This window comes from Orcinus orca, chromosome 2 (genome assembly GCF_937001465.1).
Source record: "Orcinus orca chromosome 2, mOrcOrc1.1, whole genome shotgun sequence".
Taxonomy (NCBI): domain Eukaryota; kingdom Metazoa; phylum Chordata; class Mammalia; order Artiodactyla; family Delphinidae; genus Orcinus; species Orcinus orca.
The window spans coordinates 5,390,687-5,406,074 of record NC_064560.1 but is presented as its reverse complement, the minus strand read 5'-3'; the positions used below and the strand labels follow the sequence as shown (position 1 = coordinate 5,406,074).

General features: G+C 40.7%; 1 protein-coding gene across 1 annotated transcript in view; it reads right to left on the bottom strand.

Moving 5' to 3' along the window:
- The window catches only part of CUBN (cubilin), a 266,372-nt gene that overhangs the window by 81,003 nt on the left and 169,981 nt on the right, over window positions 1–15,388 (bottom strand). Inside the window, exons 40-46 of the mRNA XM_033403470.2 lie at window positions 13,826–14,023; window positions 10,604–10,750; window positions 7,926–8,116; window positions 7,584–7,767; window positions 3,063–3,237; window positions 1,692–1,870; window positions 326–535 (exon numbers count right to left, since the gene is read on the bottom strand). Of these exons, the coding sequence (XP_033259361.2) occupies window positions 326–535; window positions 1,692–1,870; window positions 3,063–3,237; window positions 7,584–7,767; window positions 7,926–8,116; window positions 10,604–10,750; window positions 13,826–14,023 (1,284 nt within the window). The remainder of the gene's footprint in view (window positions 1–325; window positions 536–1,691; window positions 1,871–3,062; window positions 3,238–7,583; window positions 7,768–7,925; window positions 8,117–10,603; window positions 10,751–13,825; window positions 14,024–15,388) is intronic.

Genomic DNA, 15,388 nt, shown 5'->3' with positions numbered 1-15,388 from the left:
TTCCCTCCTTACCTTACAGGATGCCCCTCAAACATCTGAGCGTAGCCCTGGAAGGTCTCCCTGGAAGAGGATGCCTTCCGGACACAGTGCTCTCAGGATAAGCTATATAATGACACCAGGGCTTTGGGCACCACTGTTTCATGGGTAAGAACTGAGGGAGAGAAAAGCTGGCACTGTCCAGAGCTGACTGATCTGCACTTCTCCACAAAAAAAAAAAAAAAAAAAAAAAGTCTTGCCTTACTTGGAAGTGAGGAAATTTCAGAGGCTGAGTGAGTAACCTGTGAAAATAGATAACCCCAAAAGACAGCAGACATATCTCACTGACCAGACGTATGGTTTTCCCAGATCTCCACGAAGTCTCGTTCACAGCCAGATGAATCCTGAAGGCTAAAGCCTTCAAAGCGGATGGTGAGATAATGTCCCGAGGGTCCCTGGAGATGCCACTCACAGAACAAGTCGTCTGCATACGGACGCGTTGGGTACCCGCTGCTTTCAATGACTCCACTTTGCCCTGTCACCCTTCCTCCACACTCAGCTGCAGAAAAAGAGCAATATTCTATCACAGGTTTTCTTTTTTTTAATTCAACCAGCACATTTAAAAGCTTTTAGGTGCCAAGTGAACATGAACTGAAGTTTTAAAAATACTGAAAAGGTATGAAATGAAATCTGCTATTGGTGTACAGAGAAATGATACCACAAGTCCAATCTAATAATGGGAAAGGGAAGATGGAAAGATGTTGAATGGCATATTCTGTAACGTCTCATGAATTCTCTTGGGACACTATGTAAGAGCTATTAGCTGCAAGTAGGTTTCATTCCAGAACTAACTGAGAGATTGATAAGGGCCTGCCTAGTACCCTGTGTTAGTGATTCTGTAGACTAAGTCCTAGCTCAGCTAAAAACAATGCTGTGGTCGATTAGTCATGCCTGCCATTTCTGGTTTATCAAATAAACGTGTTACTGTAGTAATGGATATCTCAGGGCCTTGAAAATTACTATCCAATTATTTCTTATCAGCTGGATGTGGGAGATTGAATTATATACAATTTGCTTCAGGCTATAAAATGACCCATGGTGTAGGTTAAGTATTGTTACAACTAGGCTTTTCAAGTTTTGAACGCATTAAATATGTTTGGTTAGTGTTCAGACCCAACAGATACTGAATTCTATGTAATTGTGACCGTATTGTAGTGAATCTTCAGAATGCACTATTTATTACTCATTTTTTAAAGGAAGGAAATCAAAACATTGAATGAATGACCTGGCGCTAGACACTTAGGGGAAAAAACATCTCGATTATCTATTAATGTTGAGGAGGTCAAAGTCACTGTTCTAAAAATAGTTATTTGATTACTAAAGAGTTTTACATTTTAATATTGTACGTATTTCACGACAAGAGGAAGAAACAAGAATTTAACTGGATATGTTTTTCACTAACAAGTTAGGGAAAAATACAAAATATTCAAGTTTACTAAAAAGAGTATTTTTAAATGGAAATTAAAGTAAAAATTAAAATTGATAAATGACTTTGTGGTTTTAAACATCCACATTCCTAACTTACTTCTATCATTAAAATAACTGCGAAAATTAGGCAGATAGAAAGGCTTCTTTAAAAATGGCATGATCATTTCAAAAGTTTTAATGCAATTATTCAGTCACTACTTTCTTATTGAATATAAAAATGTTGTTACCTATGGAATACTTGGCCTTGAATCCCACATGAGTGGGGCTGCTGTCAGACCGGAATCTCAAATACATCAGCTCTCCTGAGGACAACTGACTGGCGGGCAGATGAGCTCCACAGAACTTGGAAAGCACTGGTGCATTTGAATCAGCACCGTCTCGCACCTCAAGGTAATTGGACGTACAGCTACAGTGGAAAGAAAATTCTGTTTAGTTTGCAAAGTCTATGGCTTTGACATATTTTGATAATAAAGACTTCACTTTCTCCAAGGGCATTATTAAATCGTCATTTCTGTAGTGCTATGTACACAACACAGCGTAGACACTATGACAGGGTCAGTGTAGGTGGTGTGTCACTTCAAAATGCCATATCATATTTTTCTGAATTATACACTCCAGTTTGTAGCTGAAAAAGACAGGTTTTACATGTACCACAATGAAGAATATGTACTCGCCTTCCATATTCTGTTGGTCTTAGAAATGTAAAGATCATTCTCGAATCAACCCCTAGGAATGTCAACACACAGGATTTTGTTTCACATGATGTTATGACACATCTCACATGACAAAGATGAACTCTCTCTTGATAGCTATGTAACCGGGGCTAAGGGAGAATCTCAGCTGGAATTTTCCGTGTCCCTAAAAGAGGACAAGTATTTACCCAGTATTTCTTGAGAAAGTCAACCAGCCAATTAATGCTCAGTGAGGGGAGAGTGGCATTATATCAGTAGTCCAGAACTGGAAAGCAAAAGCTCTCATACCTAAGCTTTGCACCCTGCATGTATTCATGCAGATGTATACACACGTTTGTTAAATGAAGAGAAAGATAGAGATTTTTTTCAATCTATGTAGTTATTCCATCTGTGTTCAACGTAGTCAGACCAACGCTCTGGTTTGTAATCTTTAAAGATTCTTACTAAACAGAGATTGGGAAATCGTACTGTCCTTGCTTTCGTCCTGTTTCTGACACTGGTGACCCCGGGTGTCACAAATTTCTATTTGTTAAACAGATACTTTATCATTTATGACACTGGGTATGGGGCTGGCCGAATAAATATTCGTCTACCAGAGACACTCTCTTTTTCCTGTGGGAGGAAGAGCGGATAATACAAATCTCAGACAGCCACCCTCCGTGTCTCTCGGAGGATGTGCACAGGGTCAGGAGGGACAGTGTCTGTTTACATCATCTGCTCAGCTGATGGGTGAGTGTCTGGCAGGCAAGGTTTTCAAGCTCCAGGTGTTAAGCATTTCCCTTCCCCGTCCCTAGATTTCCTTTGCCGTATATGCTGCTGAGCGAAGAAGAAGGAAATTGTTCTGAGATGTGACAGCTGAAAAATACTAACTCTGGGTAGGAGGAAAATTAAACGGAGGTGACCTACTTGGGTGTTGCTTCGACATTGAATTGATCTTCAAACTGCAGCCTTATGAGCTTCCCGGGAGGAGCAGCTATGAGCCAGCTGCAGTCAGCGTGCTGCGGATAATTGCTGGGGTGGTTGGGGGAGGTTACGTATCCAGCAGAATCCGCATCGTGGATGTAGATATTGCCCCCGCAGGCTGTCAGGAAACACAGTTAAATCAACCTACCGTCTGGAGAGAGAGGATGCAGGCGACTGCCACCTCCATCTTTAAAGGTCTCTTTAACTGTACCTCCAATATTAATTTCCTTTCATCTGGAATTATCCTCCTTTTCTTTTGTAAGCAAATATATTCTGAATTTGCTATCAAGGGAGCTACCACATGTATCACTATTTAACTTTATTAACTTTTATCACTTTTTAACCATATGTTCTCACTGGAAATTTCACTCCTTCCTAAAGCCAACCAAAAGGTTACGGTGCACGGTGCGTGCAGCAGCACATCATGGAAGCATAACGGTATACCCGCCACTTCGATAAGCACGTAAAGGCACCAGCACTCTAACTGCCCCCTGACCGTTCAGGTCAATAGACTGATGTTTAAAAGACTAAAGAGATACACATTTTGTACAACTCTCTGGACATTCACTCCTTATGTTTCTTTGGGATTTAGGTGCATTTGAAGAGCAAGAGATGAATGGTATAAGAAATTTTATGAGCCAGTTGTTTTGAGAAGATAATGAGCTTTTAACACTTTTTGGAAAAGCCCAAAGTGTTAAGTAAAAATACTTTCCTTTTATCAATAAACATTTATTTTTTGGCAATCTCAGCAAACAAACCAAGTAAGAACAATCTGGGTACTTACAATGCCAATGGAGTTAACCTGTTCAATAACTTAGCCTCACAGATACTGAATCTGCTAAATTCTATTGACGTTTGTTTCCAACATCATTCAGCCGCTTATGGGCACATCCTGAGTTGTGTCATTACCTAGAACTCCTTCATCTCTGAAACCCTAGACGTTGAGCTCCTTTGACTGCCTTTAACTCCCTTGCTCCTGGTCTTTCCTTCAGATGCTCCTTGCAAAACCCCAATTTGGTGGTTGTGTTCCATTCAAACCATTCATGGAAATTGATGCCACAACACATGCATGTTCTCCACTCTCGACACTGCTAAGCCATCCTGCCGTTTCATCAGATAGATGACAACAGCTATATAAAACCAACTCGACTCCCCAAACCCTTCGTCCTCCCCATTCCCTCTCTCATCTCAGCACGCTACTCTGAGTCCTCTTTTAGAAAGGAGAAGTCAGATGAGAAGTCCCTCAATTTTTTACCCCTTATTTGTTACCATCCTTAAAAATTCACCTACATCTCTACCCTCCTTTATATTCCCCTGTACGTTGCCTATCTCGGGGTTGGTGTCCCAATCCATTCTGTCTCTTTAGGGACCCTGCTCTATTTAATCCCTCCATTTATCCTGTGCTTTTAATCTCATTCTCTCTCTCTCTCTCTCTCTCCCTTCCCTCCCCACTCTCTCCTCCGTGATACTTTGACCTTTCCACATATCACGAGCTCAAGTAATTTACAGCCACTTTCTTTACGTCCTCCTTCCCCCTTCACTCGTCAACCCTCTGAAAGGACTCCTTTCCTGGTCCCCCATCACCCCACAGTCACTTTACCCAAAGATGTTGGAAATCATTGTTCTGTATCCACAGCAGTTAACGTGTTGACCACACCTTCCTTCTCTACACTGTTGCCCCTGAGCTTCCTGGACATCAGCTCTTCTCCTCCTCCTTTCATCCATTCTCCTCTGAGAATGGACCATTTCTCCTGTCCTTGGGTGCCTCTTTCCAGGCCTTTCCTGGCATTGCTGGAGGTCCCCAGGAATCCCCCTGCAGGCCCTTCATCTTCTCAGTAGAAATAATTTCCTGGCTAAAGTCAGCCACCCTCGTGACTTAAACTGCAACCAGTCTCCTAACAGTTCCCGTATTTCTAGATTCAGCCCAGATCCCTGTTCTGACCTCCAGACTCCTGGTCCAGTGCAGGGTCTACTGGACATCCCGAGGGGACATCATTCAGAGATTTCAAACCGAACATGTCCCAGACTGCCCTTACTACCTACCCGCCACCCAGAAGTCCGTATACAACTGCATGATCTTCTTACTGACCACCTCGTTTTCTCCTTAATACTTGTTGCCATGTGACATGCTGCATCTCTTATTTATTATCTGCATTTTAACACTGAAATTAAGCTCCATGGATTTTATTCGTTTATTGCTATATCCCCGGGGCCTAGCATAGTGTCTGTCACACGGCAAGTTCTTAATAAATGTTTGTGGGATAAATGGATCCACCAGCCAGAAACCTGGGGGCCATCTACGGCACCCTCCTGTCCCACATCCAAATCCACTCAATTCCGTATTTATAATCTCTCTCAACATCCCTTGTCTTCTGCATGCTTATTGCCATTGCCTTAGCCCAGGACCTAATAATTCCTCCCTGAGTTACTCTTTCACCTGCTCTCTCCACCTTAGTCTCTCTCCCCCTCCATGTGTTTTCAGTGCCGCGGTCACACGGGTGTTTCTAATCTGATAATACCATTCGTGCTTTGGATTAAAACCTTCCAAGGGCCCCCACTGCCTTCCAGTGAACATCTTAACTCCTTTTGGTGCCGCCCTCATGATTCCTGCCTGCTCACCACCATGACGTTTAGCTCCTTTTGACTCTCTTCTCCAGCAGTTGTGAACTCTTTCAAATTCACGGAAATGCCTTGTTAGTGCACAGCCATCGAGAATTGATATGTTGTCACCTCCTCTCTTCACTGACTGGCAAATCTCTGTCAGTTTCCTTCCTCTGGGAGCCTTCTCCCACCCATAGCTCCCGACAGCCCCTCCTTCTAGCCTCATCGTACCGTGTCCTACCTGTGCCTTTGCTTGTATGTCTCCCCCTCTGCACTGAACTCCTCAACAGACTTGGTAGTTTGCACAGTGTGAAGCACTTTGTAAATGTTCAATTAATTAATTAGAATCTCAATCAATCCAGTGAGAATAAAAGCATGGAGCACAGGGACACAGAACTCTCAATCAACCGTACTGAAGGAGTGTCCTTGGAGAACGACGGTGTAGGACAAGGCTAATTCGATGCCACAAGTTGTTCACTGAATAACATGTGTTAAGAGCTGAGAAACTGAAGTGGCAAAGAAGTTGGTGTGCTGGAAAGATAGATGGGAAGTAGAACTGACTGTAGTTATAGGAAATGGTTGAATCAGAAAGTTGAGAGAAACAAAGAGTGATCATATCGCAACAGGTTTTGAAATCAAAAGACTTTTAAGTCTAATATTGAGGCAGAAAGATGGGGAGATGGTAACGGCCATACCATTCTTGCATGAACAGAGGGTCAAAAAAGCAACAAGTTACAGTGTTTGCAAATCTATAAGGCTCTCTAAAGGCTCAGGACCAGGTGAAATCCTGCCCATTCACAGCTCAGCAGCAAAGCTCAGAATGGAGATGGGGAAGGATGAGAAACTCACTACCTATAAGGCAGCGGTACTGGGGTCACAAAGCTGTGCTGGTGAAGGCTCCTTCTAAGCGCCAGACCTATGTGGTCTGGGAAGTGGTGAAAGGACATTCCCTGTAGTCATGGAATCTACACGAGGCATTAGATGATTTTCTGTGTCAGTTGGTGGAGACGTACTTCCTCTCCTCTCTTCAAATGAAGACATTCTGCTGACATTTTAAATTCTAATATCATATTTTGGAGAATGTGCGATAAAACATATGGCTCATTTGGATTGATACAGATTTTGAAATATGTCCAGGAATCTGTCATTGAGGTCATAGGGTTATCCTGAAATCCCAATTATCTAATTTTAAGGGGACGAAGACTTACTCTTTACAGACACCACTCCTTCCCTTTTTTGAGGCTATGCTTGTTTACTTATTTATGCAATTAAACATTATCTAAAAATAAATGTCACAAAAACCAAATCATTACAGCAGAATTAAATATAATTACAATCAAGTATGATTAAGACAAGGTAATTAAGTAAAGATCATTACTGTAATATATAATTAAATGGGTAATAATAGAATCAGAGGATTATATGTTCATTTAAAAAGAAGCATACAGATGATTACAAAACAATGTAATTGTCATTCTTATAATGTTTCTATAACTGTATGTAACATAATTAGACATTGCATAATGGAAAAGTCTAAGGAATTTCAGGGGAATCATTAAGATCAGCTCAATTTATACTCATGGAGAAGTTCACTTTGTTCATTCTCTTGATATATGGCCTTGGAACAACCTAAGCCTCATCTTACTTATCTGAAGAATGGGCACAATGAAGAAAATGTAGTCGTGATGAGATATCAAATGTATCAAGCATAAAGTAAGTGCTTGATAATAGGTAGCTACTCTTATTAACATTATTATTGTTAGTTCAGAAAAAAACTTTACATATTTTTTTCTCAAATCTAAACAAAAAAGGCCAAGCAATTGCAGGAAAAGTACAGACATTATTCTCAGTGAAAATACTTACCTAAACTCTTTGCCTCATATGTGATTTTAAATCCTCGTCCTTCATTACTATTATCAGAAATGAACTGAACAAACATTTGATTATCTGAGGTGAACAGAGTGGACGAAGGTCGACTGCCACAAAAACGCCCATTTCCTCCATGGGGTCCCAAGGGTGGAGAAGAGATATCAGGTCCATTTTTTAGCTGGAAAGACAAATTAAAATTGCACAATTTCCTTCATACTGATAAAGATGAGGTATACAAGTTCTATCAGTTTATAGCCCAGGAGGGGAAACATCATTTTGTTTTCTGAATGAAGTATGTAGAGAAAGTAGTTAGAGAAAGCAGCAAACAACACCTACCACCAAGTAATCCCCCTGGCTGCAAGAAGAGTCTCTATTTGGAATCTGGAAGGGCTGCTCAAAGTGTACAGCGATGGTCAGACCACTCTGAACCTGGACATGCCAAGAGCAGTTGAGGTTGGGAGTGTAGGTCTCTGCATACCCGGGTGACGTGATAATCCCTCTGTCGGCATGCAAGTATCCACCACAACCTTCCCAGGAAGAAACAAAGACAGCACATTTAAATAACACTCGCAACTGGACTTTGATGCTTTTTCTGTTTGTCTTGAGAATTTTCAAAGTATAGGCGATAGAAATGTGGTTTGAAACTCATTCGGGACCAAAAAATGTTGGAAACAATTAGCGCAACAAGCTTGGATGGAGCAAAGGCTCCTCGGTACTCATTTTGTTTTTGTTTCTAAGATACGGATGTAGAAGTAAGCAGTGGAGACAAATCCCTTAACTTTCATGAAGCTTACTTTGTAGAGGAGTCAGACGTACAACAAACGCCTGCATAATTAATATGTGAGGTGGTGATAAGTTCTACAAAGAAAGATGAACGGGGAGAGGGAAAATGAACTATACTGCCTGAGGCAGTTAGCGAAGGCCACGTTACTGGAGTCATATCCGAGCAGAGACCTGATTGAAATGGGGGATCGCATCCTAAGTGAAGTAAGTCAGACAGAGAAAGACAAATCCCATTTATCATGTTTATGTGGAATCTCAAATACGTCACAAATGAACCTGCCTATGAAACAGAAACAGACTCACAAAGAGAACAAACCTATGGTTACCAAAGGGGAAAGGTGGGGGGGGGGGCGGGTAGGGATAAATTTGGAGTTTGGGGTTAGCAGATACAAACTATATAAAACAGATAAACAACAAGGTCCTTCTGTATAACACTGGGAACTATATTCAATGTCCTGTGATAAACCATAATGGAAAAGAATATGAAAAAGAATGTATGTCTATGTATAACTGAGTCACTTTGCTGTACAGCAGAAATTAACACAATATTGTAAATCAACTATACTTCCATAAAATAAATTAAAAAAAGAAAAAGAGAGACGGGGAATCAAGACATAAGACTGTTTGAGAGAAGAGCACTGCAGTCCAAAAAACAGCTGGTGTGAAGGCTGCTGTGTTAGTGGTGCATCACAGAAGTCAGAATGCATGAGGCCAAATGAGAGATCTAAACGGTTAGCGCGGTAGGTCGCGCAGGACACTGCAAGGGCTTATTCTGAGTAAGAAGAGGAACACATTGAAGCATTTTGAGCATCAGAATGGCATGATCTGACTTAACACTTTAAAGACTCACTCTGTCTGCAATACTTAAACTCTAAGGAAGGGCAGGGCAAAGCAGAAGCAAGGGGTCCAGTACGGGGGTGACTTCTTGAGTCCAAGGAGGGTTGACAGATGCCTGGACTAGGGTGGCAGCAGTAGAAATGGGGAGAAGTGGTTGGACTCTGGATATACTGCGAGGGTGGGACCATTGTGGTTTGTTGATGAATGGGATTGATGGAGCCAGAAAAGAAGAATCAATGGTGATGCAAGCTTCCTGGCTTAAATAGCTGGAAGAATGTACTTTCCACTTCCTAAGATCGAGAAGAATGTGGAATGAACAAGTCTGGGGCTGGGGGAGGTAATAAACGGTGGGAGGCAAGAGTTAGTTTCCCACATATTAACTCATACAGCGCGAGCTGTCACGCACATGTCCACGAGCCACGTGACAGAGAGGCAGAAGCTCGAGCTGAGAAGACAGCGATGCAGTAGACGCTTATTTGCCAGCTGTCAGGGACGGACCAGAGCATCAGTGAGTGAGGGCAGGGAGCTCACATGGCTCGTTAAAACGCAGAGGTGGAAATTTACCTTAGGTCTAATTCCCAAGCCCATTCTCCTAAACCACTCTGCAGCTGTCCCCCCCTTGACTGTGAGGACGACTGTTTATCTTCAATTGGTCCCTGCTCTATAAAAGGCATACATAATCCTGGAGAAAACATTCGTTTTTCATGTCTAGATTGATAATCTACTTTAAAATTAGGTTTTTCAGTTAAAAATATGAGAGACTTTAGAAATGTCACATTCTGTGGGCTACTTTTTAACTTTAATCCAGTGTGGGTTGAAAATGATTGTTTGGACTTCACATTTTGTCAAGTTTTGAAAGTCTCAATCATACTCCACACGATAGCCTGCCATATATGATGCACATTGTCAGACTCACCAAATTCATATTTCAAGAGCAAACAAACTCTTCCTGCCAACCTTTAAATGAATCATTTCAACCAAGGGATTTATGACAATATCTCCTACATTACCTTGGTTATTTCTTAGGTTGAAGATAACTCTGACTTACCGCTTCTTTGATGTGTTATGGACATGTACTGTCTTCTGGTTCCAGCCATCCGCTAGGCTGAAATTTTGTTTTAAACATCTTACTCTTGTGCCTACCGTGGAGGGAAGATGCCCTGCCCAAAGAACTGAAGATGGGGGACCATTCACAAATGTGGCCAGTTTCTTTCTTTCTTTTTTTTTTTTTAAGACTTAATACCTGACATCAGGATAATCCCCAGAGCCGGGCAGAGACCTGTGTGCTCTGACTTAGAACCTGTGTCCTGGCATTGAAACATGAGCAGAGTGTGTTAGGGAGACAGCAAGAGGAAGATGAGATGAAATGAATTAGAACCATGAGAACGTATTACTCTTGTGAAACGATGCATTAAAGCCCGCCCTGGTTACACTGAAGTCCGAGGTGAAGTGGATCACCATGTGCTCTCCAGTAGACCGGATGGGCCCAGGGATCTCTCTGCCACAGAGAACTGCTAGCTCCTGGGCCATGCTGTTGTCTCCTACGACCAAAGAGAGGAAATGTCAGTGTGAAAATACGACGTCTTAAGAGCCTCCTCCACAACTTATTTACAAAACAGAAATAGAGTCACAGATATAGAAAACAAACTTATGGTTACCAGGGAGGAAGGGGGCTGCGGAGGGATAAACTGGGAGATTGGGCTGGACGTATACACACTACTCTATATAAAGTAGATACCTGATAAGGACCTACTGTATAGCACAGGGAACTCTGCTCAACACTCTGTAATGACCTATATGGGAAAAGAATCTAAAAAAGAGTGGATACAGGCATACGTATAACTGATGCACTTTGCTGCACACCTGAAACTAACACAACACTGTAAATCAACTAAACTCCAATAAAAATTTTTTAAAAAGAGTATCCTCCACCATCACTGCAACCCAGCCAAAGCGCCTCACACATTATTCTCAAAACACCCCCGTTCCTAGGAGGCAGCAGGATTACCAAATAAGGGACATTCCAGGGGTTACATCATTGTGGCTCCAGTTTGTAACGGTGCCGCCTGTCTTTTTCTTTAACCTTTTCAATAACAACTTCTTTGCCAGTTCCCACTGCCTTTCCAAAAACTGGCTGACAGTTCTTCCTGGAACGAAAACTCAAAATGAGAGGACGTGAGATTGGGAAGTAACTGAGGACCAGTGCTGATATGTGCAGTAGATTCTGATCTAAACTATTCTGACTGCTGAAGGTCAAGTATCTAAAAAAAAAAAGGTTTGATTCTTCAGCCCCAGATCCGATGCTAATGTTATAAGGTCATTTGCCCCGAAATCTGCCTTCACCTTCAGAGGGGTTTTCTTTTTTCTTTTCATTATTTTGTTGTTCATTGTTTGTTTTGCCATTATAAGAACACACTTCTCTCCATGTGTGGAGGATGAAAAAAGATAATGTCGGCAAATGTGCACCTCCAGAGACATCAATGAGAGCTGGGTAACCCCCAAGGCCCTTTTTCCTCTGGCTTTTCTCTTGATTATAAATTTTGATCAGAACAACTGTCTCAGTCAAAGCCTGAATGGAGCAAGGACTTAGATTCCTTGGCTGGGAAAATATGTTGTTTTTTCCCTAAGGCAGAGAATTAATTAATTTGAAACTTTAAAAAAGACAAAAATAGAATACGAGACATGAGGAAATTTGTCCTTTCACTCAACTAGCAAAATGATTCTTTTTTGACATTGACCGCAACCTAAAACGTACTCATTATTAACTAGTTTAGAAAACAAGTTATCAAATGTAGCAGCACAGCTATAAACACACGATGCTTGGAAAGGCATTCTTTACAGGGGTTCTGACCTCTGGAAACGTTTGCATTTTTTATCATTCAAAAATTTATCTGTGACTCCTTTTGCATTCTTATCTTCATTATGCTATTTTGCTACACATTTCACCCCAAATCTGTTGACTTATTCTCTGATTAACTGCATCACAAAGCTTTGAAGCTTATTATATGTTGTTACTTATTTTACATGTGTATACTTTATCTCTCAATGAGACTGAGTTGGGTCTACTGATTTTCGTTTCCTTCCTAAAGAAAGAAAAAAAAGAGGAAAGATGATAATTCTTCTGGGCAATGTGCTGATAGCAGATAGTTGACAGGAAAAAGGGGGAAAGTTACGGTTTACCATCTGATCACGTTTGTATGACTGACTTGAGTCTTCACTTACTGCCCAGCTCCTACAGAAGGAAAGCAAAGCACCTCTGCCATTTGCTTTTTCTCACTATACTTAGTCGGGGGGTCTAGGGTTAAGGGGATAAGGCGGACATGAAAATGCACATTAGCCACCAGTGGGCCAAAATCAAACACATGCTCTGGTCCAAAAAAAAAAACAAATGCTCTGAAGCTTTTTTCATTAATCACCAAAATGTAACAAACTGAGAAGTTCACAGAAAACTCTATGCTTCTCATATCTCTTGGAAAATAAGATCCACAACAACGAACTTGCACTCCTAGTAGTTGCCCCTTTGATTCTGTCCTCCAGTTTAACACCTTACTAGATGTCACCTGCTGTCTAGGCAGGCACTGGGGTTGCAATATGTGTCATGCAGGGCAGTGGGTCCCCAGCTTCAGAGACTCTACCACCGGGAGGCAGGGACCCGGGTCAGGCGAGGGGAGCACGTCACATCGGGGGCAAAACTTAAGGAGGTGCCCGAGACCTCAGAAATCAAGATAAAAATATTTCAGTACAATATTTCAAAAATGGAAATTTAATGTAAAATGAACAAAATATTAAAATTTTAAATAAAGACAGGATCTGACTCTGTACTTTGTCCAATCCTGCCTTACTCTCCTCACCCTGATCTTAATCTTAACCGGAGACAGATGTAGGACCCATGCAAGTTTCTAGTTTAGTTGGTCTGGGGTGGGGCATAGAATTTGCCTTTCTAACAAGTTCCCAGGTGATGCTCATGCTGTAGGTCTGGGGACCTCACTGTAAGAGACACTGACTAGAGGATACGGCCTCCCTATCCTCCTCTGTTCCATGCAAATCGTGAACCACAATTCTGCGCATCTTGCATTGAAGCATTATTTATATCCCTCGCTCATCACATAGCAATACCACACCTGGGTACAGAGGAAAAGATGAAAAAATATTAGCCCTTAATTCTACCCATTCTACCCAGAGATTCAGTACACAATAGAAACTTGAATACATTGCAATTTTAAATACTTTTCACACTTGGATCTTAAAGCACTAGGTATAAAATATCAAGATTTATTTCCATAGCCTTTCAACGAGAAAGCAGCACAACCCGGAAACTCAGATTATAATTTCCTACTTAAACCACAGGGAGTGTTTCCTCTTGGGAATGTAATGCTCTCCCTAACATAGTGTGCGGATTATTTTGCTCCAGGCAATTTAATGCTTTCCTTATGTTCTGCAGAAATGGTGGCCAGTTCTAGTATCTCATGCTTTCACTGACCATAATACCTGTGCATTTCCATGCAAATGGGTGGAAGCAGTAAACGAGTATGATTACAATTGAATGTAACTAAATGTGTGTCAGGGTTGAAACTTGGTAGTTTTTTGTTTTATCTTGTTTTTTAAACGTTTCTCACCGTCTCTTATCACAAGTTTATCATAGCTGCATGTACTATGAGATTCAATGTCCAGGGAAAGGATGTTGAGTTCCACAGTAGAATCAGGAGCCTGGATAAGCCACATGCAGTCAGCGCCATTACTGTAGCTTTCAGGCCAGCCTGGGGAGTAAAGAAAGACTGGAGCATCTCCTGTCTGCAGGAACCCACCACAAGCACCTGCAGAATGAAAAGCAACATCGTTGAAATACCTCTGGCAGAAAAGAAGGTAGCATTTCACTTGAAAGCCACAGTTCTATACTGAAACAACCAATTAAAACAATTTTCTCAAAGAAATTTATACATATTTTATTAAATCCACTGATTCAGACAGCTGTGATTTCCATAATTTTTTGAAGAAAAACACACTGTATTCTACTTTTTTCACCATAGTTTTACCACTTAACCCAATTATTAATGAGTGCCTATTATCTGTCAAGCATGAAGTAAGTCCATATTATGGAAGATCCTATTATTATCGTAACCAAGGTAGAACTTTGTTCATGTTTCCAGTGTGCTTTAGTCTTCACCTTTTTTTAGCATAGCTATTCATCATGTAATTTATATTAGGCAATTTTGAAAAAAATTTTCAATTTGGTGAAATGAAGCATTCAAAAAAGTTTGTGAGCTTATAATAACAACAGCCTTTTTTTGGTTGTTGTTGTTGTTTGCTTTTTAAATAACAGTTTTGTTGAGTTATTATTCACTCACCATAAAATCTACCCTTTTAAATAGTTCAGTGGTTTTTAGTATATTCACAAAGTTCTGCAATCGTCACTGCTACCTAATCTTAGAACACATTTTCACCACCCTGAAAGAAACTGGATACTCTTTACCACTGATTCTCTGTTCTCTACTCCACAAGTCTATGGAAACCACTAGCCTCCTTTCTGTCTCTATGGAGTTGCCTATTTAAGACATCTTATATAAATATAATCATACTATATGTGGCCTCTTGTGACTGGCTTCATTCACTTAGCATAATATTCTAAGGTTCATCTGTATTCTAGCATGTATCAATACTTCTTTCATTTTGAGGCAGAATAGTATTCCACTATACGGATATACCACGTTTAGTTTTTCCATTCATCAGCTGTTCGACATTTGGGTTCTTTCCTCTTTTTCACTATTTATGAATAATGTTTCTATGAACATTCCTGTATAAATTTTTGTGTGGACATATGTTTTCAATGTTCTTAGGTATATAACTAGGAGTGGAATTGCTGGATTGTATGGTAACCCTGTGTTTCAATATTTTAGGAACTGCTAAACTGTCTTCCAAAGTGGCTGTAGGATTTTACATTTCCACTAGCAATGTACAAGGGTCCCAGATTCTCCACATCTTTGTCAATAATTGTTATTGTCTGTCTTACTGATTATAGCCGTCCTAGTGTTAAATACATATTTTCTAGTATATCACTTTAATTCATTTGTTATTTATTTAACTGTATATTTTCGAGTTTTTTCTGTGTGGTTGTTCAGAGGATTACAATTAACATCTTAAGACATTGTAGTTTGGATTAATATTAACTTAATTTTAATAGT